Genomic DNA, 24,595 nt, shown 5'->3' with positions numbered 1-24,595 from the left:
GTAAATCAAGAGTCAAGGAATTGCATTATAATTTATAAGTGAGGCTTAATTTGAGGAAGCTATGGAAGGAAAAATGAAAATAATTTGTGTATAATTTTCAAACTCGACGTCAAATCATCGAATTAATTTTTCGTACTCAAGTTGTGTCGACAAAGAGAGAAGAGATGTCCTTAATCTAAAGGTAAATGTGATTATAACGCTCCCACATGTCGGTTTCAAAATTGGCCATAAGCCAATTTTGGGATGTTGAATTTGGAGGCTCCTTCCGAAAGTTCAAGTTGCCCAACTTTCTTGTTTCATTCTTTTAGGCAGAATATTTAATGTCCTATGCGATTATCTATATTAATTTCGTTATCACTTCCTAATCTAATTACTAAAATTAATTTGGTAATAGTAAAAGAAAAAAAGATTTCCTAAAATTAACACCTTAGGTTTGAGGGATCGGACATTCGGATGCGCCCAATCAGTTCATATATTGCTCACATTTTCACAAGATGAACTTTCGAAGTTGAAGGAAAGCGCTTTATCCGGGAGCTTGTGGCACCCATTTGGTTCGAAAGACGTGATGATACGGACGGTCTCGTATTGGACTAAGATGTAGCAATTTTTGTAACCAAAGACAATATCTAAATAGATCAGAGAGCTTATCAAGGAAAATAAGGTGGCACTTGATGAAGAGACTTGATGAAGCTCTCTTGGCCAAACATCAAAACTATCTACATATGAACCTATATGAACTTTTATGCTTTCTTCTCTCCTTTCCTCGGGATAGAAATTTGCAACCATGTTGGAGTGACACATGGAAAGGAAACAGATTACATGGTATAATCTTTTGGTATGAAGAGATGTATGGGACTAGACCCGAAACTTTTTTTTGTCCACACAAAAACAAATTCTACTACAGTTCTAGTTCAAAATGGATACATTTTACATGATGTAAAGCAAAGAGAATTATTAATGTGTTTTCGATCCTAGAAAATGACTAATTAAGGATTCTCCCACCGTCAAATATGACAAGATTGCGAGGTCACTAGTAAAGGTATTTACATAATGAGATCGAGGAGATTTCCGGTTAGTTGCAAACGACATTATACCCACAATCGCAAGCGAGATGAACAATAAGCTTGTTACAATCCCCAGCAAGGAGGAATACCTACCAGTCCTCTTTCTTCTATGCAGAAAACAAAAAAGGGTTCCCGGGCCTAGATGGGTATTTTGACTGACTTCTTCCAGTCATATAGTGATACAGGTGTAAGGCTTTTTTCAATTCATAAATAGTTTGTCATTAAAGAGATGTAGGCTTTTTTTTTCAATCCATGAGCTTGACGAGAACAATATGAATGAAACCCTTTTTCAGTTTTTACTTTGACTAAAAGTCAAGAGACCAAAGAAATTGGTGGATTCAAGAGTCTATCAGGCTTTGTAATGTGTACAATATGATCATTACAAAGATCGTTACTAATATAACCTTGAAATTTGTAACGTGACTTCCGAATTCTAATGACCAAAGCAAAAGAAATGATATGTTTCGCCTAATGTATCTCCAACCAAAATAACACGTTTTGTTCCGTTGATTAGAAAAGTCAAATCTCTTGCGTCCAATAACAAGCCTATTATTGTTTATCTCAAACCAAAACAACACGTTTCCACCTTTTATTTTATTTTTCGTAGATAATACGTTTTCATAATTCCGAGTTATCTTTAATTTTTCAAAAATATATTTCCCGAGTCTTCTACCAATAATAACATGCAATCCAAAATACACGACAACAAGAGGTTGAATTTTTTTTTTTTTTTTTTTTTTTTTTTGAGCAAAAGAATTTCTTTTCTTAAAAGAACAAAATAAGAGATTTATTTATTTATTTTCATTTTTGCCGAAAAAATAACACTAATTACAGAAGAAGAAAAAATATATACAAGAGCCAAGACATATAAATTATTTACAAAATAATTTTGTTGGTCACTTGCATTTTTACGTTGATTTTTTTCCTTCTTTAATTAGACCCTACCATGCCAATCATTTGCCACCAATACATCTCCTCAACGGCAACGTCAGCCTCAATGACGGCGTACGCGTCTTCTCACCATTCTCTCAACCTCTGATGCCGTCATTTCCGTTAACGCACCGTTAACCATCCTCATGTCTCCTACAATCTCTCCGCCGACGTCATCCCCGACGTAGATCTTGTCCACGTCACCCGCGTCAACCCTAATGATCTTACCGAGTAACCACTACAAGAAAACAAGCTGTTTGGGACTCCAAAAATCGTCCTAAAATGGTCGCAAATGCACTATATATGACTATTTTGTGACTGTTTTGAATAGTCGTTAAAATTTGGTCGCAAAATTTATTGGTCCCGATATAGTCACAAAATACTGACCACTATGTGACCTCATTTTATGTCTTAAATTTGCGACTACATTAAGATCAATATGTAGTCATATATTCCTGACCCTTTTGCGACAAACTACATAAAAAAAAGTAAAAAAAAAATATAAAAATTTATACAAGAAAATGAAATTAAAAGTAGTTTTTATTTCTTTCGTAAATTCATTATATATATACAATATATCTATATAACTATATCTATAGATTGGCAACTGCCGGAGATGTATTATTACAGCGACGGAGAACAAAACGGTGGCGGCGACCGGAGTGCCAGAGATGCGACTGTGCAGAAATCGAGATGTATTGATGGTGAACTGGCAGAAGATTCGAAATGTAGTGGTGGTGGTAAACGGTGCGAGCAACCACCATCATCTCCGACATCGTTGACACTGGGATCTTCAGATCCACCACCTCTGACGTCGTCGTTGACAATAGGGTCTTCAGATTCAACACCTCTGAAGTCGTTGTTGACACTGATTCTTCAGATCTGTGGTTGAGACCTAAAGTACAAATCAAATAAATAATTAAAACACATAGAATTTCTCCAGATCTATTCTCAGCAACGATGGGTTCAGAAACAGATTAAGAACGGAGAGAGAAAAAGAGACAAACTTGTTTCCACCGTCTACACTGACGCGGTTGCTGTATTAGATCCGACGGCCGGTATAGAAACCACGTTTAACTCTGCTCCTTTGGTATCTTCAGAGGAGAAGGCGACAAAGAGAGAAGATGAGGAAAAGAGAGAAAACAAAAATTGATTTTCTTTAGAAAGAAAGGGAAAGACACGATGAGTAGAAGGGAAGGAGAAAAGAAGATGATTTCTGTCCGTTGGATTGACTTCATCAATGGTGGATAATAAACTAATGACAATCTTTGCCATTTAAGAATAGCCAATGAGAAATTTTCCCCTTTTTTCTTTGATAAATTTTGGTAATTTGATTTCATTTTATGTTATAATTTAGATATTGGGGGTATGGATTTATAAAGTATTAGAATTGATTTAGATTTAAATTTTGATCTATTAGATTTCAATTAGATTTATAAAGAAAACATTTTGGTTTTTTTTAAAGTGATGGATTTCTGTTTTTAATATATATATATATATATATATATATATAAGAGTTACATTATTCGAGTTTTATAATTATGATTAAAATAAAAAATGACTAGCAAAAATTGGTAACAAGCATTCAAAAGCACTTATAGTCCAAACTTATTATACATATAAAATTTTAAGTTGAAGGGCCACAAAGATTTACAAATGATTTTACAACTCAGATTAGAATTCTCAATGTAATTAGAAATTACATAAAAATCACAAATATTACATAAAAATCACATGTAACACTTATACATGTTATATATGTAAGTTGCAAATATATTTTCTAAACATTGGAAATTAAAGTGTTTTGGGTATTAGAATGATTGAGTGTCTAAAATAGTTCATATCTATGTAGAAACAAATAACTTAACATATTTTACAATTCTTTATTGTTGAATATATAAATAAATTCGTTAGGCCTTGGTAAAAAGTAGCAAATTCGTCACAATCTCATGTGTTAGTAGCAAAGTGGTGGCAAACTAGTCGCAAATATGTGACCGTATTAGTACAATAGTCGCAAAGTGTAACTGTTTTGTGACCTTATTCTATGAATCACAAACTTATACATATCAAATTTTAAGTTTAAGGGCCACAAAATTTTGCAAATGATTTTACAAGCACTCATATTAAGAATTATAACTACTATCTATGAGTGTAATAAGTAAAAACTTGATATAGTAAGTAAAGTTAGAAATTACAAAACAATCACAAACAAGATATAGAAATCACATGTAATACTTATACATGTTATGTAAGTTGCAAATATTTTTTCCTAAACATTTGAAATTATATTTCTTTTTGATATAATGATGATTCATTGTCTAGAGTGATTCATACCAATGTAGAAATAAATACATTCACAAATTTTATAATTCTTTATTGTTGAATATACATAAACAATTATTAGAAGTTAGTAAAAAGAAGCAAATTCGTCACAATCTCAGGTGTTAGTAGCAAAGTAATCACAAAATAGTCACAAATAATTAACAAAATAGTCTCAAAATGTGACCGTTTTGCGACACTATTTTGTGAGACAAACAAAAAAAAATTAAAGCCTCCAAAAAGAAAAAGAAAAAATATATGATTCGGCAATCACTCGTAGAATTATAAAAAATATTTCTTAAATTAATGAGTAAAAAATTGATATAAAAAAAATACCTAAAGTCACAAATAAGTAGCAAATTTGGGACTACTTTTGTGACTGAAACTCCCGACCATAAAAAGCGTCTCTAATTCGTCACAATTTACGATTATTTTAGGATTACAATGATATAGTCTTATAATAGTCTTATAATAGTCACAAATATGAGACGATTTGGAGACTACAACTGTTTGTAGTAATTTTGGGACTGTTTTGCAACCATTGTTTATGTAGTCTTCTATTAGTTATAAATTCGTCCCAAAAACGTTACAATTATTTGTGACCAAAAAAAGAGTCATAAACTGTAGTCTCAAACTGCATGTTTTCTTGTAGTGAACCTCCCAGGCTGCTTCCACTCCGCGAGCAGCGCCGGCACCCCAAAACCGACGCGTGCATCCCACGCACTCACTTCCACGTCGTCGGATCCTTTCTTCTCCGCCGCTAACAAAACAGCCGGCGACAACAACGAGTAAGAGCCGCATCTGCTTAGAAAAGAGGCCACCGCGTTACGTGGACTTCTTTCTCCGTTGAAATCAAAATTCTCCCATAGCTTCACGACTCCGCTTGAGCCTACATCTAACAAGTCTCCGAAGCTACCACTGCACCGCCTCAACCATGGGATGTTTCCATTTGTACCATCGTCATCATGGTGATAACCAAATCTTTTAACGCGTAAATCACCATTGACCGAGTTATCTTCATCATCTTTATCATCATCTTTGTCGTCGTCGTCTGAGGAGTCTGACGAGAAAGACCAATCGGAGTCGCTTTCGTAATCATATAAAAGAGTTGAAGAAGGTAGAGACACGTTTACATTTATTAATCTAAAGACTAAGTTCTTGATTCTTGTAGTTAAGGATGTGAATGAAGCTAAAAATGCAAGTAGCAATAAAGCTCCCCATTTCCAGAAACTATAAGCTTGATGTAACTTTCAGACGCCGGAGACGGCTAAAGCTCGAGACAAAACCGTCGGGTCGTTTATCGAGTTCATCCCCACGTCAAAATCGCCTATTCTGTTTATTATCGGGACCTCCATTGCAGAAATTAAACTAGTGTTTTTTGTTTTTGCTATATTTGGTAAGGAAGAAAAAAATAAAGGAGAGAAAAGGAGAAGGAGGTTTTGGGTTAGGATCGTTATAGAATATATAAGAGAAAAAAAAGAATACTAAAGAGAGATGACGTGGTAGATAATTACGGGATATAATCTGGATATGTGATGACACAATCTTTAAGACACGTTGGAGAAAGACGGCAGCGGATCGATCGGAGGCTTTCAACGAAACTGCAGGGAGCGTAGAAGGATAAGGCAAAAAGGTGAATGAGTCAGCCTCTCCAACATGTGATGTCTACATATATGACCATAGTTACAAACTCACAAGTTAATTAATTACTGTAATGTTTTTCGTTTTATTGTTACGTAACGTGCCATCCGTGGCGGTTTGGCTGCTATATATATCTTTTAAGTTTTAACCATAGTGTTTAACTAGAAACGCTATTTTTAAAAAATAGGAATGTAAATATCATTTTTAAAAAATAAAGGGGGGGGGGGGGGGGGGGGGGGTTTACAAATGAGTTTAACTTATTACTGTAAACTTGCCAAGAAAGAAATAAAAACAAGAAAATGTTGATCAGTGTCAATCAAAGTCGTATCCAACTAGTAACGCTATATATATACAGTTGCCGTAAAATAAACGGTACCAATTACGATTATTATGGTTATAGACTTTTATAGTTATATATATATATACATGGTTACCGCTAATAAAACATAAATATACTTTTAGAAGTGGAGTGGTGACAAAAAGAACTAAATTTATCTCCAATGAGGGATTTAACAAAGACTCTTGTTTCAAAAGTGATTAAAAATAAATTATAATTGAAGAAACAACTAAGAGTTGCCTCTTATTTAACAAGTTTAAGACCCAATTCTTACTGTGTATATGTTATTATATGGTTGGTTTAGTATTTGTTATAAAAGAATTTTTTTTTTACTTACATATATATGGTAAAAATTTGGCACAAATCAAGATTACAACTAATATTTTTCCCTATTTATCATTTGTACTTCTACTTTTAATATGCTTTTATGTTTTGTATGTTTAAAAAACTTATGAAATGCAACAATTTCCCATTTTTGTAAAATCTAAAATGGTTAAACATTTAAACTACTTATGTTCTACTTAAAATATTTATCTTTTGAAAATAATATTTTTTTAAAAAAGGAACCCCAATTTAGAGTTTTACTATTGGAGGAGTATAATTTTAGTTAACTAACTAAAAGTCTTTATTTAAAATTACAGAATTTAAGACTAAAAGATTATAAAAGTCTCAAAATAGTAACCTGCCATTGGAAATAGTCTTGTGATCTTATTAAAACTTTTGGCGCAAGGATCAAGACCATCTACTTCATAAGTTAGGCCGGGCGTTTGTGATATTCGTACACAAGTTTTAGGGAGTATGTATGTAATGACCCTTGCCAACGGATAAAATCCAGAATGAAAATCCGTGGGCCAAGGACATGCATTAGACACGAATGGGAAGTAAAGGAGGAGAGTAGCGGAATTATAGAAGTAATATCCGAGAAATTCTGGACGGATCGGGAGATGGCCGATGGTACCATGTACCATGTACCAAGTGTCGTACCGTACGTATGTACACGGACGAACATAGCGGACGAACGCCGAACGGTTTAGGAAGCGTATGGACGTGGACTAAGAGCGGAAGAGGATCCACTAAGAGAAATGATTATTTTAATTAAAGTGGAATCTCCACTAAGATTATTTTAATCAAGTGGAGTTTAGTGGGAGATTATTTAAATCTTGAAGAAATAATGGAGTTTAGTGTCCAAGTGTTGATGCTAGAAGCTCACACTTGTGAAATCGCATGCACTAAGAGGAGAAGAAGAACTCGCATGCATTGGTTGCTTCCACCGCCCAAAATTCTCTATTTAAGGGACCTCACTTCTCTCATTTTCGCACAAAGTTACAAGGGGTAAGGAGAGACTTTGAGAGAAAGAGTGAGCGAGAGAAAGAAGAGAAAAGGTGGCGAGTTATTAAGGAGAAGAAGAGAGAGTTCAAGACAAGACTATTGACCGCAAGTTGAAACGATAAGGAGATCGTTTTCAAACCAAGGAAGGGATCAGAGTGTGCCGTGAGGAAAACTCAACAAAGGAGGCCGATCATCGCCAGTTTACAGTGAGTTCAGGCACATGTCTTGCCAGCTTAGATGGAGAGTTGAAACTCCTATCTAGTGCGCAGATCTGCATGTTTATTTAGTTGCATGTTTTACCGGTTTAGATGGGGGAGTAAATACCACCATTTAGTACGCGGATTGCATGATTGTTGTGTTGCATGTTTTACCGGTTTAGATGGGGGAGTAAAGACCACCATTTGGTACGCGGATTGCATGATGGTTGTGTTGCATGTTTTACCGGTTTAGATGGGGGAGTAAATACCTCCATTTAGTACGCGGATTGCATGGTTATTGTTGTTGCATGTTTACTTGAATGTCTTTGTGATTTTCTTGTTTAAATACAAGCGCTGTGAGGTTACACTGGTTGTTAGTTCGAAATGTTCTAATAACCAGGGTGGTAACATGATAGGATACTTGTGAAATTATGAGTTTAAAAACCATGTAAATTTCAAGTATCAAAATTGGTGAAGTCTTAATGCATTTGTCCGTGTGAAATTCCGGCTAAGCATGGTGAGACTTGGTATGGCTGTCCTTCCTATTCCGTACCACATGCAACCGCGACATGTAACCCATGTGCGTGTGTTGTAGGGTTGGTTACGAAGAGCTTGGAGGTTACTGGGTTCGCTATCCTGGCCGAGGCTGTTTACACGACGGTGTGACTTGAGAGAAATCCGGTTGCATGCCTTTGTGGCTGTAACGCGGTTGTTCTAAATGGGGTGAAGGAGAGGAAGCATACTGGGCCCCTAAAAATAAACTTGTTTAAAACTTGCATGTTTTAGTACAAGTTATGTGTGTTGTTGATGCATGTTTATGCATGTTAGAGAGAATTGCATGATAGCTTATTTGTTTAGCTCAATGTCTTCCGCATGCTATCTCTGGTTGTTGTGGTTGTTGTATGCTTGCGTGCATGTTGTTTGTTGTTGGGGTTATAGAGTTGGGGATTAACTCTCTGCAGGAACCCTGAGCTCACTAAGTAATCTTAGATTACTTATGATAAATTTTTGTGCTGCAGGTAACCCTAGAGGGAACTAGAGGCCGTGGTGAACGATAGGAAAACCGAAGTAGTTTTGTTTTTGGTGTCTATTGTAAAATACAAGTATGTTTTCTTTTTGTATCAAACTTTGGTTGTAGGCCTAGTGCAAAACTTTAAGACCTTCTGTTTAATCGGTTGTAATTAATGTTTTTTTTTAATCAAAGTAATCGGTTTTATTTTAAACGGGCGAGTGGTGCTGATATAGACTTTGTCCGAGTCGGCTCAACACATGGCACGTCTGTAATGTTGTAAAGCCTTAAGGATAAGCCGTGTGGTCGGGAACCTCACCGATGGACTGGCCAAAAGGGTCTTGATTTGTTCTTGTACTCGGCCGGACCGTCGATGAATGTTCCCATTATAGCGTCCCGGTGCTGTCCGTGGTCCGCCCGGCCATACAACGGTTCGGGAGCTTTACAATGTATGTGTCGACTCATTATGTAAATATCTATAGATATCTTGTTCTACTAATGAATATTGTATACAAGGTTTTCGGGCAAATTTGACAAACCACTTAAACCTCAACTCTAAAATCTATTTCCAAGAATCCCTAATATGAAAAAGACACTTCTCTTACTCTCTCTCTCTCTTTCTGATCACTCACTCTAGTGAGTCAGATTTTTTTTTTCTTTCACTTTCAGATAGAATGTCGTAATTAAAATTTATCAGTATTTCGCAAAGGCTACCACTGAATCATTATATTAATGAATTTAACTTCCCTTAATTATTGATAATAAATTTTTGGATCTTGTGAAATTAAACTTTGTTTTCAACTCTCACCAATAAATGCATAAGTATGAGTGACATTTACATCATAAGCTTGTATGTCTTTTATTTTCAACTAAACATGATTAAGAGACACACATATAATTGTTGTTATTTAAGTGGAAAAAATTGGTATGCTTTTATATGTGTTCTTGAAGACATTTGCATTTCATATGAGCTCTACCATTTTATACGTTTTTAGTAGTCAGTGTCACGTTCTGTTTCATGTTGCCCAATTAAAGCGGTGATTATAACCAATTTCATCAAAGTACGGAAAAGGAAGAAGGATTTGTGGATGTAAATGTCAAGATTAATCGATACTTTGATACAAACTGGTGAAGAAGCCGGTTTTGTTTGGAGCCGGTTCTGTTCCAACACTTGCGCAACCGAGTCGTCAAGATGATCAAGTCGGGACTGTTCGAGCAGCTATCCACTTTCTATGGCCCTATAGTAGATTCAGCGCCGAGACTTGGGATTCGGAAGACTATAGGCATATAGGAGTTTGATCGATACTTTAGAGTGTACCCGCAGGAGAGGAACACAAGAGTGTGGGACTTGGGAAGAAAGGCAGCCTACGAGGAGGCTGTCAAGGGCATGAAAGAAAGGACGTGTCTGCTTGTGAAGAAGCAGAAAGAGAAGATTATCAAGCTGATAAGAGGCAGTTGGGAGATCAAGAAGCTTGAAGCCATGAGTGCCATTATAACCGAGCTGAATAAGAGTTAAACAGCATTGGGAGAAGGAAGGAGTAGCATGGAGAATTTTCAGAAGGACGTTGTGGAGGAAAGCGTCAAGCCTGTGAACAGTTTCTTGCTAGAAGGGGAGTTTTTTGTTTTCCAATTAAATACATAAAATATGTGTTAAAAAAAACAGTTGTAATTTGTGTGTAAAATTAAATAAAACTCTAATGTATGTTTTAGAGAAAAAACCATGTTATGCTGTATATGAGTTCTTAAAAACATTTGCATTTCATATGAGCTCTACCAAAATTTATGTTTTTAGTAGTCAATGTTGTGTTTAAATTCATTAGGACCTATTAAAGCGACAATTATGGCTGATTGTATCAAAGTACGACAAAGGGAGAAGGACATTGTGGAAGAAAGTTTCAAGATTAATTGTCGTACTTTGATACAATCGGTCATAATCTCTGTTTTAATAGACCCCATTGTTTAAACTCTTGAAAACATAAATATGGTAGAGCTGATATATTGCAAATGTGTTCAAGTACTCATATAAAAGCATATATGGTATTTTTTCTTCAAATCATACAGAATTTTATTTATTTTTAACATACAACTTTTTTTTATATAAATAACAACACATTTAATTAGAAAATAAAACTACCCTGGCAGCAAGAAACTGTTCACAGTTTCCACGCTTTCCTCCACTATGTCCTTCTGCCAGATCTCCGAACTGCTCCTTCCTTCTCCCAGTTCTGCTGAACTCTTATTCAGCTCCGCCATGATAGCCGCCGTGGCATCAAGCCTTTTGATCTCTCAGCCCCCTCTTATCAGCTTGATTATTTTCTCTTTCTGCTTCTTAACAAGCATACACGTTCTTTCTTTCATTCCCTTGACAGCCTCCTCGTAGGCTGCCTTTCTTCCCGAGTCCCATACTCCTGTGTTCCTCTCTCGGGGGTACACTCTGAAGTACCGATCGAACTCCTCTACGCCTATAGTCTTTCGGACCCCAAGTCTGGGCCCTAAATCGACTATAGGGTCGTAGAAAGCGGCCAGCTGCTCGAACAGCCCCGAATCGATCATCTTGTCGACTCGGTTGCGCAAGTGTTGGAACAGAACCGGCTCTGAAACATCCACCCAGAAGATACAGCAGTTGTACCTCCGGTCCGCGCAGATGGTTGAAAGACTCGAGCTAGGAGCGAAAGGATCAATGGTCGGGTCAAAACGCTCTGCAAGGAGAGCGTGGTTGAATGAGTTGGACCCGCCAACTACAATAGGGAGTTTCCCTCTGGAAACAACTTCAGCTATGGACAATGTCGCTAAAGAGCGAAACTCTCCTGGGGTAAGTTCACCATCTTCGGGGCGAAAGTCACCGAGAAGATGGTGTGGGACTCCACCTTGATCATTGAGTGGGATGAGATTTGTTGCAATCTCTATCCCACTATATACTTGCATCTTATGGGAATTGATGATCTCTCCGGAGAAATGGTTGGCGAGATCGACGGAGAGCGCGACTTGCCAGTGCCGGTAGTACCCGTGATGAGGACCACCTTGTCCTTGGGAGTGTTTGGCCCTGATTTTCCCATGCACATGGTCACTGATCGTGGTCGCTGCGAAATGGTAGTGACGGTGGAAAGGGGAGAACGGAAAAATGATGACAAGGTGATGAATGATGACAAGGTGATGAGTGCTTCCATTTTTTTTGGTAGAGTAGAGATCACGAAACTGTGTTGGCTTTTTTTTCTGTTGTTGAAGGAAAGTTTTTCGCTTTAACTTAAGCTCTCCCCTCAGTGGTGGTGTAGCCTTCTTATTTATAGTAAATGCAAATACGTACATGCATGCATATCCCTATATATTATAGTAGTGTAGACACATAAAGAGAAAATTGTAACTGAAGTATTGGAAATGTGTAATATGGTGATTTTGTTTTTAAGCTCATAAACATCTTTGACAAATTATGTCCACTCTATTGCTAATTTCTTTGTTTGTATATATGTATTACTAAGTCAAGACCAATAAACAAAGATGCATACGCATGTTTCATGTTTGTCACCCTGATATGCACGAAGAAATTATGTATTTTTAGTTTGTTTTTAAAAGTAAATTCAAATTAACTTTTTGACATTGCATGCATCCTTATATATTCATCCTTATAACGAGGAATTTGTTTTTTGGACTGGCTCCAGAGAGCCATACAAGTTTCGACCATGCCCATGGTTTCAAACAGCTTACAAGTAACCGTCCAAACCACGACCCATATTAATGTTTGGATGATGAGAGAGATATTGGAAGCTTCCAAGGTGGGAATTAAGAGAGATGCCTCAGTGAGAAATTAATTTTGAAGTATAAATAATTAAGTATTCATTGTTAAGACGTTACTTTTGAAAAACATGTGAATATTTTGGATTTATATAAGGTGAAGTTTAAATCACTAACTGCCATTTTCAAGGAGGGGATCAGGAGGGAGTAGTAACGCATATATTCAAATGCTTTTTCAGATAACCCGGAGAGAAATCTGAAGACTCAAACAAACTGGTTTGGTCAATATATAGTTAATGTTTCTGATTTTGAAACGTTTACTGAAATACATTAATAAGCATTTCACAGAATTTGATATGTGCCATTTCCAAGAGTGGGAGCAGGACGGTTACAAAGGAAAGATTCTTAGAAATTGATAATGATACCAAACAGTATAATTTGGCATGTGTAAGAAATTGATTTTCTTCATATCATATTTCTTTTTCCTACTAATGTCAACAATTGTTTTTTACAGAATTGAACTTTTGTTTCAATAGCTAGTAAGAGATTAGATGTAGTTTTTAGAATTCTACGTGTGTCTTTTGATGTATTACTTAGCTAGTGTCCTTAATTCTACTGAAAAACATCTAGGAAGAATCATGGCCATCAGGCCGTCTCTACCTCATGACAGAGTAGGCAAATGCCATGGATCCATCACAAAAATCAAAAAATTTCTTTAAGCAAAAGGGTCCAATTTTCTTTAAAAAAAATTTTTTTAACGGGTTTTTAGATTTTTAAAAAATTTGACATATGTCCCTTTTAGTTTAAGACAGGGCTGCTGGCCATAGATCAAGCTAGTGTCACTGAAGATATATGGGGCTAAATCCATATTAACCTTCTTAATCATAAACAAAAGTATATTATTTCAATACTAATGTCTTTAAAGATCTGTTTAACTGTTTTTAAGATGTTTAAAGATTTTATAAATTCTAATCTATAGTTTAACTTTGAAAAGCTAAGCTTTTAAGAAGAAAAATGTTGAGCTTTTAAGAGCTTTACAAGATGTTAACAAAGTATCAAATTAAAATTGTTTGAAGAGAAACTAAAAGTAACACATGCAAGTAAAATCAACTGTGGAAATATAAATAATTTTGAAATTATGAAAGTGATTGGAAATCTTGACTCAACTCTTGTTTAATTATATATGTAAAATTTTATGAATACCATCTGACCGACTAACATCACATGAAAATGTCTCGAAACAAATTTTTTTCAAGACATCATCTTCTCAAATCAATAAATTTTCATAGCTCAACAATTATCAAAATTCTTAACAGCTGTTTACAAATTACCTGCAGCCATGGCGCCCTTTGTGGAGCCTAGAGGTTGGTCGACTATCGAGCAAGCTTCCCTCCTTGATTTCTTGTGATAGCGAGCAACACGATTTGTGTCTCTTTACCTCTCTTTCTTCTTTCTTTTTTTTTTTTTTTTTTTTTTTTTTTTTATTTTTTTTTTTTTTTTTTTCATTTTTAGTACTTTCACTCTCACTTTTTTTTTTGAAGATTTAAAAAAAAATGTATGAAACGTTATCTATGAAGTTTTCTAATATGCTTACTTTTTTTTTATACAAGTAGATTTGTTGTTGGACGATAGAATCTATGTCTCTTGCAACACGCGTAATGATTTTTTACAAAAGATAGAAAGTAGATTTGTCGCTATACGATAGATTAGATGTTTTGTGCATTGCGAACATGCGTTGCATTGTAAAGTTAGACGATAGATTAGATGTTTCGTGCATTATGAACACGCGTTGCTATGTGAGTAATCTTGTTTTAATTTAGTTTTTCGATTTATCATTTTTAATAAAAATAGATAGTATGTTTTTCGTGAGACATTAAAATCAATGTTTATTGTGCTTTGAACACATGTTATGATGTGATTAATGTTGTTTTATAAATATTTTATAGAAAATAGAAAATAAATTTGTTGTTAGACAATAGAATGGATGTTTATAGTAGCACAAAGATAGCAGTATGCCAGTATGCAAAGAATTTACTGATTAGCACATCCACCAATAAATATATTCACTTTGACACTTGAGATTCCATAACGAGCAGATACTTCTGGTTCAAATCCAGCACTATGAACATGCGTTATGATGTGTTTAATATTTTTTTTAGTTTTATCATTTGATCTAAAAATTTATACAATAATTTGTATGTAATTGGATGTGCTAGTTTGGCATTCTAAACTAACTAGTAGAAGAAGGAAAAAAAATCTCTTTTAAACTTCGTATATAACTTTCATCCAAGGAACTTATCGTAACATACGACCCATAGAATTAGGTTACTGACCGAGAAATAGCGTGTGGTATAATCATTGCCAGAATTAGATTTCTTTCACAGATTTGAAACCAAAATGGTCAAATGGAGGTTTAAGCCAATTCAATATTTCAAATACTATAAACTTAAATATAAAACAGAAATTGGTAATGATCAATTCGATCCGAAATTTAACGTGTTGGAAACAAAAACCAAATGCTTGTAAACCATATTGACTTCTAATGGATCAACATTAAAACCGGATCGAGATTTTTGGTTTTCCGGTTCGGACTCGGTTAAGATAGTTAATGTATATACTCCAATTAATAAATGAGACCCACTCTCGCTTTCACACGTGAATTTCACGCACGCTTCTTACTGGGTAAGGTTATGCGCGTACCATAACATCCGTGTTCCGCGTCGCAGGGTATTATTTGCACTCACTTCGTCTTCTGTTTCCCAAATCGACGATCAAATTCAAATCGGCAACCTCCGTATTGATTCCTCTGCTCCGATTGATTCAATGTCGCTGCTTAACCAACTCTTCAACCGTGGCATCTTTGGCGCCAAGTGGTATCTCCTTCTTCTTCTTCTTCTTCTTCTTCTTATGATACGTTTATCTCGTTTAGGATCTGGGTTTTGATTTGAAGAAGTAGGGTTCTTCAAAAAGTTGTTCATTTTGATGCCATCGTTTTCCTCAATTTGAATTTAGAGTTTATGTTTTTGATTGATCTTCCACAAATTTGAGAAATCGAAGTTATTTTTAACAGCAAGACAAGCTTGAATTTGGCAATAGCTCGGATGAAGTTGCTGCAAAACAAGAGAGATATGCAGCTTAAGCATATGAAGAAGGAGATAGCTCAGTTCTTGCAAGCTGGACAAGAACCTATCGCTCGAATCAGGGTCCGTTCATTTTTATACCATCCCAGTTTGATTTGTGTATGTTGGTTCTTACAAATGAATAATCAAGTTGTTATGTTCTTGTCTGAGGGTAGGTGGAGCATGTGATAAGAGAAATGAATTTATGGGCAGCTTATGAGATACTGGAGCTGTTCTGCGAGTTTGTACTTGCTCGTGTTCCAATTCTTGAAAGTGAAAAGTGAGAGTCTTTGGTTTTCATATGTGATAGGAGTTTACAATACGGATTAGCTTGGGATGATCCATAATATGTTTTGTGTGTTTCTTTGGATAGGGAATGCCCGAGAGAGTTGAGAGAGGCTGTTGCTAGTATCATCTTTGCTGCTCCAAGGTGCTCTGAAGTGCCTGATCTTGTGCAAATTAAGAATCTGTTTGGTTCAAAATATGGAAAAGAATTTATCATGGTTGCTTCTGAGCTTCGTCCGGATTCTGGTGTCAATCGTACTGTTAGTATACTTGGGGGGCTAGTTTCTTCCTTATTCATGTCGTATGTACATATCTAGAGAACTGCACTCTTGAATCAAGTGTTTTACTAGTTGGATTGTTTTATCTTTTTGGTCAGATCATTGAAAAGCTTTCTCCAACTAGTCCATCGGGAGAAGCAAGGCTCAAGATGTTGAAGGATATCGCGCAGGAGTACAGTTTGAATTGGGATTCTTCTGCCACGGAAGCTGAGTTCATGAAGAGCCATGAAGATCTACTGGTACTATTCTCTGGACCCTGGTTTTTTAATTTTAGGGAAAGCTAGTCGGTAACATTCACATACATCGGTCTTCTAAATCAGATGTGAAATTTGAATCTTTGATACTACTCAGCTGTGTCACTGAGGAAAAAAATTGTTTCCCTAAATGGAAGCAGCATGTCATTGAATTAGAAATTACAGCTATAGTTTTTAAGAACTACTTGTCTGGTAGATATTTAATAGGGCGAAAGGAACAATACATGTATGCATAGCAATGAGTTGATAATTTTCTGATGCCTAGCTGTTAATGTACACAAATGCTGAGTTTGCTTCAATTTAGCAAATGGTTTAGGAAATGTTTTAACAAATGAAGTCGGTTTATAAAGTTGATAGTTTTGTTCTAACGACATTTGTAGGGTGGAGCTAAGCAAATACATCGTCAAGATGGTATCTCTGAATCTCAGCCATCCCAGCACGGCTACACTCAGTCTTCAGTTTCTAGGGAAGTTGAAAGTCTGCCTGCAGAGGCCACACAGAGATTCCAAAAGCTTCAAGCCCAAAACCCAGCGATCAAAAACGTGTCATCATCTAAATTGACTTCAGCTTCTCAAGTACCTCCAGATACTAGACGGGATCAGACTGACGTAATGGAGAGAGCCCGGGATGCTCTCGCTAGCGCTGACCGTGCAACAGCAGCTGCTCGTGCTGCAGCGCAACTAGTGAATGTGTCTTATGGGATTACTGTACCCACAGTAGCAGCGACAGAAGGGAAACCTTGACATGAATGTAGTTGTCACGTCATATTTGTGAATAAAAGCAATTGTATTTGCTTCATAGTTCATCCAGTGTGAGAAGGATAACGTTGTTTTTTTGGGTGCATGCATAAGTTTGGGAATGAGTATGCTAAAGTGTTGTGACTTGTGATTTTTTGTAACTTATCTTTTTTAGGGAGTTTGGTCAACTAAACAAACTCGAGGTGGATTGAGCAGTCAATGTCTCAATGATGTTAAATGTGACCACCGTATCAACCATACAGATATAACTTTTTTATTTGCCAGTTTTACAGAAACTATGCAGAAAAAAACAACAATATCATGTAAAATTCGCATTTATTATATGAACTCTTTAGGCTCCCAGAAGCATCCAAATGCAAATCTCTCTTACTATATACGTAACTCTCACTAGTCTCTGTTTTATAGACTATAGATTTCAATATTTCATTCACAACAAAACCTTAAACATAACGAGTCGCAACAAAAACACCATCCCTTGTTTATCTACTGTTTTGTCTCTTCATCACATCTGCGTCTGCACGCTCCATCATACGACAAATCTTCTGCGTATGTGATCTTATTTGCTCTTAGATTTTATCCGATATTCAAGAACACCTAGTTATGTCTTTAGATAATGTAATGTGTTTTTACTTTCTATTCAAACATTAATGTGACACATCCTCTGTTTCTTTTCTTTTTTCTTTCAAAACATAAAGTGAGTAAAGCTGGGGCTTGACTCTGAAGTCTCAGCTTCAAACGCAGTGAAGGGTCTGACAGATCGTCCTTAAGGTTTTACATCTAAAACAAGAACGAGAGGAAGTACTTCATCGTCCAAGGACGAGATTCTTGTTAAAAGTGTGATATATTAACAAGAAAATAGGCTTACATGCATAATGACAAGAATCCGAAAATCATCATAAAAACTATTACGGGCCTTTGATTTTATTTGTTTTTAGATTTTTCAAATAAATAAATAAATAAAATCTTGTACCATTTTCTAAAACTCATAAAAGTGGGGTTTCAGATTTTATTAAAGAATTTGTAGAAAACTGTCAAAATCTAGATTCCCTATACTTTAGGGAAACTACTTTTTCTATAATTTTGATCACATAATTAAATGGTTTTTGAAAAACAAAAAACCAAAAACCATCCTAAAAACAAGTACTACCATTAAGACCTTAATTTCAATGAGTTCATATACATTTTTTATTATTGACCCAAGTCAAACTTGCTGCATTACGAAAGCCTTCTTATTTCTTCACCGGCCATAGGATATAAAACGTACTTAGTGGAAAAATTTATGTATTCAAACAAAGCGAAAAAAGAATTAATAAGAAAATAAGAATATAGTGATGATATATTCACATCGATCGTCATGGACCGTGTGCGTGTGACTGTGAGAGAAAAAGGTCCACTAACGACTTGCCCCTTCGGAGACACACAATCTCAACTCGTCCTTTCCAAAAATTTACATTTTTTTTTTTTGCTCAATTTTGTCTCTTTCTCATGTACGTTAGGTCTACTTCCTTGTCCAGGTGGGATCTCCACTATTTTCTAATATCATCTCCCACTTTCTAAAGTACTCTGACGAATCTCTTCTTTTTTTTTCTTTTACATCATAAGCAGAAGGGAAAAATAAAATAAAAAGTACGTGCGGGATGTTTCAATTCTGCTGGGCGGCATTTTGATTATTTCAACACATTAAAAAGAAAAAACTCGAGTTTAAATAATTATTCTGGTGAACCACTCTCTCCTCAAAGATATTTGTATCAAAAAGTAATGGAGGACACGTAGGGCCGAATGAACAGACAGATGGTGTGTGATTAAGCAACTGTATCATCTCTCTCTCTTTCCATGTCCTAAACCTATGTCTCCATACATACACATTCTCTACAAAAACTCATTTCCTCTCTTCCGATCCCTCCTTTAAATAGCGTCTCCTTCTCTCCCTTCACTCAAACATACATTAATCATATTTCTATATGAAGAGGGAGAGGAAGAGACAAGAACCCGAGGAGGAGGAGAAGGAAGAGATAAAGATGGAGGTGGTGGTGGTAGATGCATTGGCTGCAGCAGCAACGGTGGCTGCGGCTGCGGCGGTGAAGGAGGAGGAGGAATTGTGGGGGATGAGGCTCAAGGCGGGAGATGGTGTGGTCGATGAGCTGATGACTTGGAGCACCGTTTGGTTGCCTTCATGTTGGGACGTTGAGTTCGTTGAGAAAAATTATGAAGTTTTGTATAATGATGTTTTGTGGGACGATGATCTTTGGAATTTGAACACTTCTTCCACTCAGCTTCCTCCTTTAGATAACATAAGACAAGATTGAACGTTTTTTTCCAATCGGTTCGGTTATGGGATCTTTTTCGGTTTTAGCATGAACCATATTGTAATCAAAATTACTTGTTTTGATTTGGTATGGTTTCATTTTAATCCTTTTAGTCTTTAGATCATTAACTTTTTTTGTCAAAAGAAAAAGTATTACCTAATTTGGGGACTTTTTTCTTCTTAAAAGGGTCAACTTGGTTTTGGCTTTTCTCTTGGTTTAGTATAAGTTTTTGGTTTTCTCCGGTTCAGTAAACCGAACTAAGTTTGTTTATGAATTTGGATCCTTTTTATATATTGATTTTCATTTTTCGGATCCTATCTTTGCCCGACATGAATCCTGGTTAAGTTGGTTCTTAGAAGCAGCCACACCGCTCTACTAAACTAGACTCCGATCCATGCATATCGGATGGTAGAAGTTCGAAACGAATAAAAATTGGACTCAAGGTTCATAATCATATCACTATAGGGTACGTAGACATTCACCAACAAAAACAATAAATAGTTTTAAAATTTTCCATAAATCTAAAAAATACATTTGGGAAAAAAAGCCACATGGAGGAGAAAAATCTAGAAGTGGTGTGGCTTGTAGGCATTGAAATCGATATGACGACTTTAATTGCATTTGTGCTTACGTTACTCAAACATCTCTGGTAACATGTTTAGTTGTTTTGTAGAGGTGTCTTATAATTCATGGGTTCGATTCTAGGATTAAAAAGAATTAATACCTAATTTTATCCCTTTTACAAAAAAAATGTTTACTTAGCCCTAATCTTACTCTGTGTTTTCCCATATGCGTAGTCGTCATTTAAGTTTAAAGATAAATATAGAGGTAAGTAAGTTTCTAAACTGATATTGAAGTCAAAAGATTTAAAACTGAACAAATAAAATAATGTCTGGGATCAAAGGGAGAACGGAGTAAAAAGATAAAATAAATTTGAGACAACGACAAGAAGAAAATGGCGAAAGAAGTTAAAGAGAAGACAAAATTCTGGTTTTTTTTTGTTTTTTACTGCTTTCTCGATTATTAATCAAACTCAAAATGAATCGAACGTATATATATACTTATATAGATTATGTAGCATGCATCAAATAGTCCTCACGCTCTCGTTTTTTTTATAACTATCCTCACAACAGTGATAGAAAAGTAGAAACTATTTCAACCACCAAACTCTTATTTCAATCTCTGGATTACCACATTTTTAGTAATTTAATATTTCTATTTCTGTTAAGTATATAGTTTAACTGATCTATCGTAGATGCTACTATAAATGTGAGAGATTGGATCATCTCTATGTTCATTTTGGGGAAGAGATTTTACCCAAGAAATCGGTCTCATGGACCTGCGAAGACGGGACTGCTTACTGAATCAAATTATTGCTATCAGCTAGCCCAAATTGTTATATAGACAACCCGAATTTGATATTGGATCTCTCTTCAAATCAATTTTACATTTGCTTTTTTCTATCCTTATTCTTCTTGTTAGACATACCCATGTGACCAATTGACTCCTTACCCAAAACATATACGTATATATATCCCTGTTTGTGAAGAAATGTATATATCATTTGTTTTACTACACTTTAACGAAAGTTTAAAACTACCATATACTAATTTGTTTCATTTAAACAACATAATTTGTTTATTCTGTTGTAAAACTACCATATACAAGAAAACATTTTGCGAGATTAGAATATCAAGTATCAACATTGCTACTTCGCCTCCATCGATCGTTATGTCTTCTTCAAATTTGATCACCGACACACTTAAACGTAGGTTGAGCAAGCTTCTTCGTTTTGCTTTCTATAGCTACTATGTTTCCACTTTTGATGTATACATTTTCTGCTTTACATCTCAATCGGGTAGCTAAAAAAATCAAGTCTGCCTAATAAATTGCATCCATTCAATTCCCAACGCTACGAAAATGGCACCTATCTTGGGAATGCAACTCATGATTATTATCATCTTTTTCTTTTTTTTTGCATACATTTCTTGTTGGACCACTTCATTGTTTTTAACTTTTTATAACAATGAATCATAGTTTAAAAAATTTGGACCATCTAACCGAGGAATAAACAGAGAATATCTAAGGAACATGCATGTGACAAGAAACCCAAATCAGTAAATCTAAAACATAATTGAGCAAATGTGATATACGTACTGCCAAAAGAAAAATGTATATAAACTATTCCTTGTAAATTACAACACATTATATAGGTATTTCGTTGTATATTTATACATAACAGCTATTTTCAATTATAGATAGAGATATATATGTGTGAACAAAAAAAAAAAGAACAAAGCAGTGACATAGAAAACGACAGATACAGAGACTCACTCAAATTACAAATGAGTCAATGACACAGCACGCCCGTCAGCTTCCCTCCGGGCTGCGCCTGCTCCACCACATTAAAACATAGAGAGGGACTTGTTAGAAAGAGAGAAAGATTTGGAGTTGTCTCATCTCATGTCTGAATAGAACAATCTCTGACCGTTCTTGTCATATCAAGAAAACAAAATAATCTCTCACGTTCGTTTTTTTTTTTTTTTCCCTCATCGAAACATTCTCTCTTTCTTCATCTCCGTTTCTGTATGGGTTGTCGAGATATTCTGTTGACTTTCTCCGTGGCTCTCTTACTCATATCTTTGTTCCAGATCTGGCTTTTCGGGGAAGGACGACAAGTACCGGAACTATCGGAAGACCAACTCGGAAAAGACAGAGAAGCCCTGTTCGCGTCCAAGAACAAGAAGGACGACGACGACGATGTTCATCAACGACTCTACCAAAGGTATTTCAAGGGAAGATCTTTTGGTGTAAACAACACAAATCCTTCCTTTGAAGATTCCAATAGAAGGATCCCTAGTTCACCTGATCGCCTTCACAACTAGTTAGTTCGTCGTGCCTTCTTTAGCTTTTTCTATATTCTTTTGGACTCTTGCCTCATTTTGTTAGTATGTATTACTCGTAAAATTGCTATCTAGATATTCTGGTAAGAAACGAGAGCATTTTGTTTTTTTGTTGGCATTGGATTCAAAGGAATGTGCATACGGTAAATGTAATAAACTCCGGAACGTTTTTTTTTTTTTGTAATCGGTTATTGCATTGATTTATGTATACACTTGATGAGAAATAAATATTTATGGAAATTATTACGGTATTATGATCAGTTATACGCACCTTCACACTTCGATTATCTGGTTCATTCATATTCGTGTTTTCTATTAATTTGATCAAACTTGACAGTGTTTCAAGTAGAGAAAAATTAAGTCACCATTCACTCCCACTTTAGCTACAATCAAAATCTTTGTTTTTTCTTCAACATCCATGCTAGCTAGATGCATAACATTTTTAATAGTATATCTTTATTAATAAATTAATCTTCTTCCTGATCCATTTATTTTGTTTCATAACATGTACGATTGAGTTTTGTGGGCAGTAATCTAATATATATTAATATTAACATTTTTGAAATACATTTTGTGTTATACCTTTTTATTTTTGTTTATTTAAAAAATTATTTACAACATTAACCCCTAAATTTTTTTCAAAACTAACATTATTCCAGATTTTGTTTTCTAAATATTTTACATTTTATTTCAATTAAAAAAAATAACAGCAATCAATATGGAAATAGAAACTATCATATATTTAATCATACATTATGTTGTGTTTTGAAGATATTCTATATCTGAATTCTTCGTAAACAAAGAAAAAAACAATTTGATTCCTATTTTGTTTTCCAAAATCTGTGAGATTTGATTCTCAACATAAGAAAAACTTCGATTGACAATTATTTAAATATTATAATTAACATATAGAAACTTAATAAAAAATTTAATTATTACGAATATGTAAAATTAAAAAATTCTAAAATACTATATAATGTGGTTATATAGTAGATGAGTTATAAAGAGAACATGTTGAAATTAATAAAATATTATTAAATTTGTGTTAACACGGGTTAAATCCTCATTTAATTATTTATCAAAACTACTAATATTAGAATATTTGACCTAAAATCAAGTTGATTTAACTAAGATTGTATAAAATAATTAAATTATTAGGAAAAATGTGACTTAATCATAGCGTATAATTACTGATTATGTATTTAGATCTCTTATTTTTGTTATAATAATTAAAAAATCAAAATAGAATCTCAAATACTAAACAAAACAAACAAATGGTCATGAAGTGTATTGTAGATTACAAAATAATATAAATATTTAGCCGCACAACAACTAGAAAATTTAGTTACAACATATATTTATTTACAAAACATTCAATATTTAACAAATAGATACAACATAAACTATAAATTATAATAGAAATTATATGCCCGCGGTGTACCGCGGATTAAAATCTAGTATATATATATAATCGGAATTAAAAACAGAAGAAAAAATGATGAACTAAAAGTAAATGATCTTTGGTATCTACACCACTAATAAGTGACACTTTCTTTCATATATATGGAAATAGTTATTGAAGAAGTGTGTGTGTGTGTATGCTCTGCTGATTTCTCATTTATCAGATTTAGGTAAATTCTTTGGGACTCTTTTTTCACAAATTTATGTTTTTCAGTTGTGGTTCCATGAAGACTAAAAAAAAAATGAAATTTAAAGATGCAGGCGTAAGTTTCTGTATCAGCAAGTTATCCATTATGTTTACCACTAAATAGTAGTAAGTTGAGCTGATGGCATTAAGCTTGCCATCACAAAATTCAAAATAGAGAATAGGAGAATTAATAATTGAATATCCAAAACCTCTACAGGAGAAAGAAAGACAAGACGAAGGCTAAGGCATTCATTTGAAAAAAATAAGGGTTGGTAAGCTAATAATATTAAAGGTTGTCGTGACGAAGGACCCACTTAAATTGACGTGACGTGATCATGCTCAAATTAAGTTTGTATCTCATCAACGTTAAAAGTTTGCCAGAAAAAGGAAAGTCTTCGATGATAGTCTGTAACAAAAAAAAGGGTCAACTAGTGTTGAACATCGAATCAGTAATAGTTGTTAGTAATAAAAACATATTACAAACATGAT

General features: G+C 34.8%; 2 protein-coding genes, 2 long non-coding RNA genes, 1 other non-coding gene and 2 pseudogenes across 7 annotated transcripts; 4 read left to right on the top strand and 3 right to left on the bottom strand.

Moving 5' to 3' along the window:
• The first annotated feature begins 1,788 nt into the window (after positions 1–1,788).
• LOC147946761 (uncharacterized) lies at positions 1,789–6,270 on the top strand. Its single transcript, XR_015591421.1, has 2 exons — positions 1,789–2,225; positions 4,966–6,270. It is a non-coding gene; the product is annotated as an uncharacterized LOC147946761 (long non-coding RNA).
• On the bottom strand, positions 1,844–5,668 carry LOC147946762 (uncharacterized; annotated as a pseudogene). The gene is made up of 2 exons (XR_015591418.1): positions 4,966–5,668; positions 1,844–2,225 (listed from the first exon to the last, which is right to left on the bottom strand). The product of XR_015591418.1 is annotated as an uncharacterized LOC147946762 (transcript).
• LOC147946763 (uncharacterized) lies at positions 2,517–3,152 on the bottom strand. Its single transcript, XR_015591428.1, has 2 exons — positions 3,002–3,152; positions 2,517–2,889 (listed from the first exon to the last, which is right to left on the bottom strand). It is a non-coding gene; the product is annotated as an uncharacterized LOC147946763 (long non-coding RNA).
• A 4,596-nt stretch (positions 6,271–10,866) lies between the features above and the next one.
• On the bottom strand, positions 10,867–13,984 carry LOC104776704 (adenylate isopentenyltransferase 6, chloroplastic). Its single transcript, XR_015591416.1, has 2 exons — positions 13,887–13,984; positions 10,867–12,144 (listed from the first exon to the last, which is right to left on the bottom strand). It is a non-coding gene; the product is annotated as an adenylate isopentenyltransferase 6, chloroplastic (transcript).
• A 1,286-nt stretch (positions 13,985–15,270) lies between these two features.
• LOC104741269 (uncharacterized) lies at positions 15,271–17,505 on the top strand. The gene is made up of 6 exons (XM_087502709.1): positions 15,271–15,428; positions 15,626–15,758; positions 15,851–15,954; positions 16,048–16,219; positions 16,336–16,476; positions 16,872–17,505. The coding sequence occupies exons 1-6, from the start codon at positions 15,379–15,381 to the stop codon at positions 17,232–17,234; spliced, it is 963 nt and encodes a 320-aa protein (XP_087358835.1). The 5' UTR covers positions 15,271–15,378; the 3' UTR covers positions 17,235–17,505.
• Positions 17,506–18,805: 1,300 nt separating this feature from the next.
• On the top strand, positions 18,806–19,870 carry LOC104776701 (uncharacterized). Its single transcript, XM_010500810.3, has one exon. The coding sequence runs from the start codon at positions 19,211–19,213 to the stop codon at positions 19,553–19,555; it is 345 nt and encodes a 114-aa protein (XP_010499112.1). The 5' UTR covers positions 18,806–19,210; the 3' UTR covers positions 19,556–19,870.
• A 2,217-nt stretch (positions 19,871–22,087) lies between these two features.
• LOC104776700 (CLAVATA3/ESR (CLE)-related protein 43 pseudogene) lies at positions 22,088–22,712 on the top strand (annotated as a pseudogene). Its single transcript, XR_015591251.1, has one exon. The product of XR_015591251.1 is annotated as a CLAVATA3/ESR (CLE)-related protein 43 pseudogene (transcript).
• The last annotated feature ends 1,883 nt before the right edge of the window (positions 22,713–24,595 follow it).

Source organism: Camelina sativa, chromosome 3 (assembly GCF_030686135.1).
Source record: "Camelina sativa cultivar CO46 ecotype springtype chromosome 3, ASM3068613v1".
Classification (NCBI taxonomy): domain Eukaryota; kingdom Viridiplantae; phylum Streptophyta; class Magnoliopsida; order Brassicales; family Brassicaceae; genus Camelina; species Camelina sativa.
This window is presented reverse-complemented; position numbering and strand designations above follow the sequence as displayed.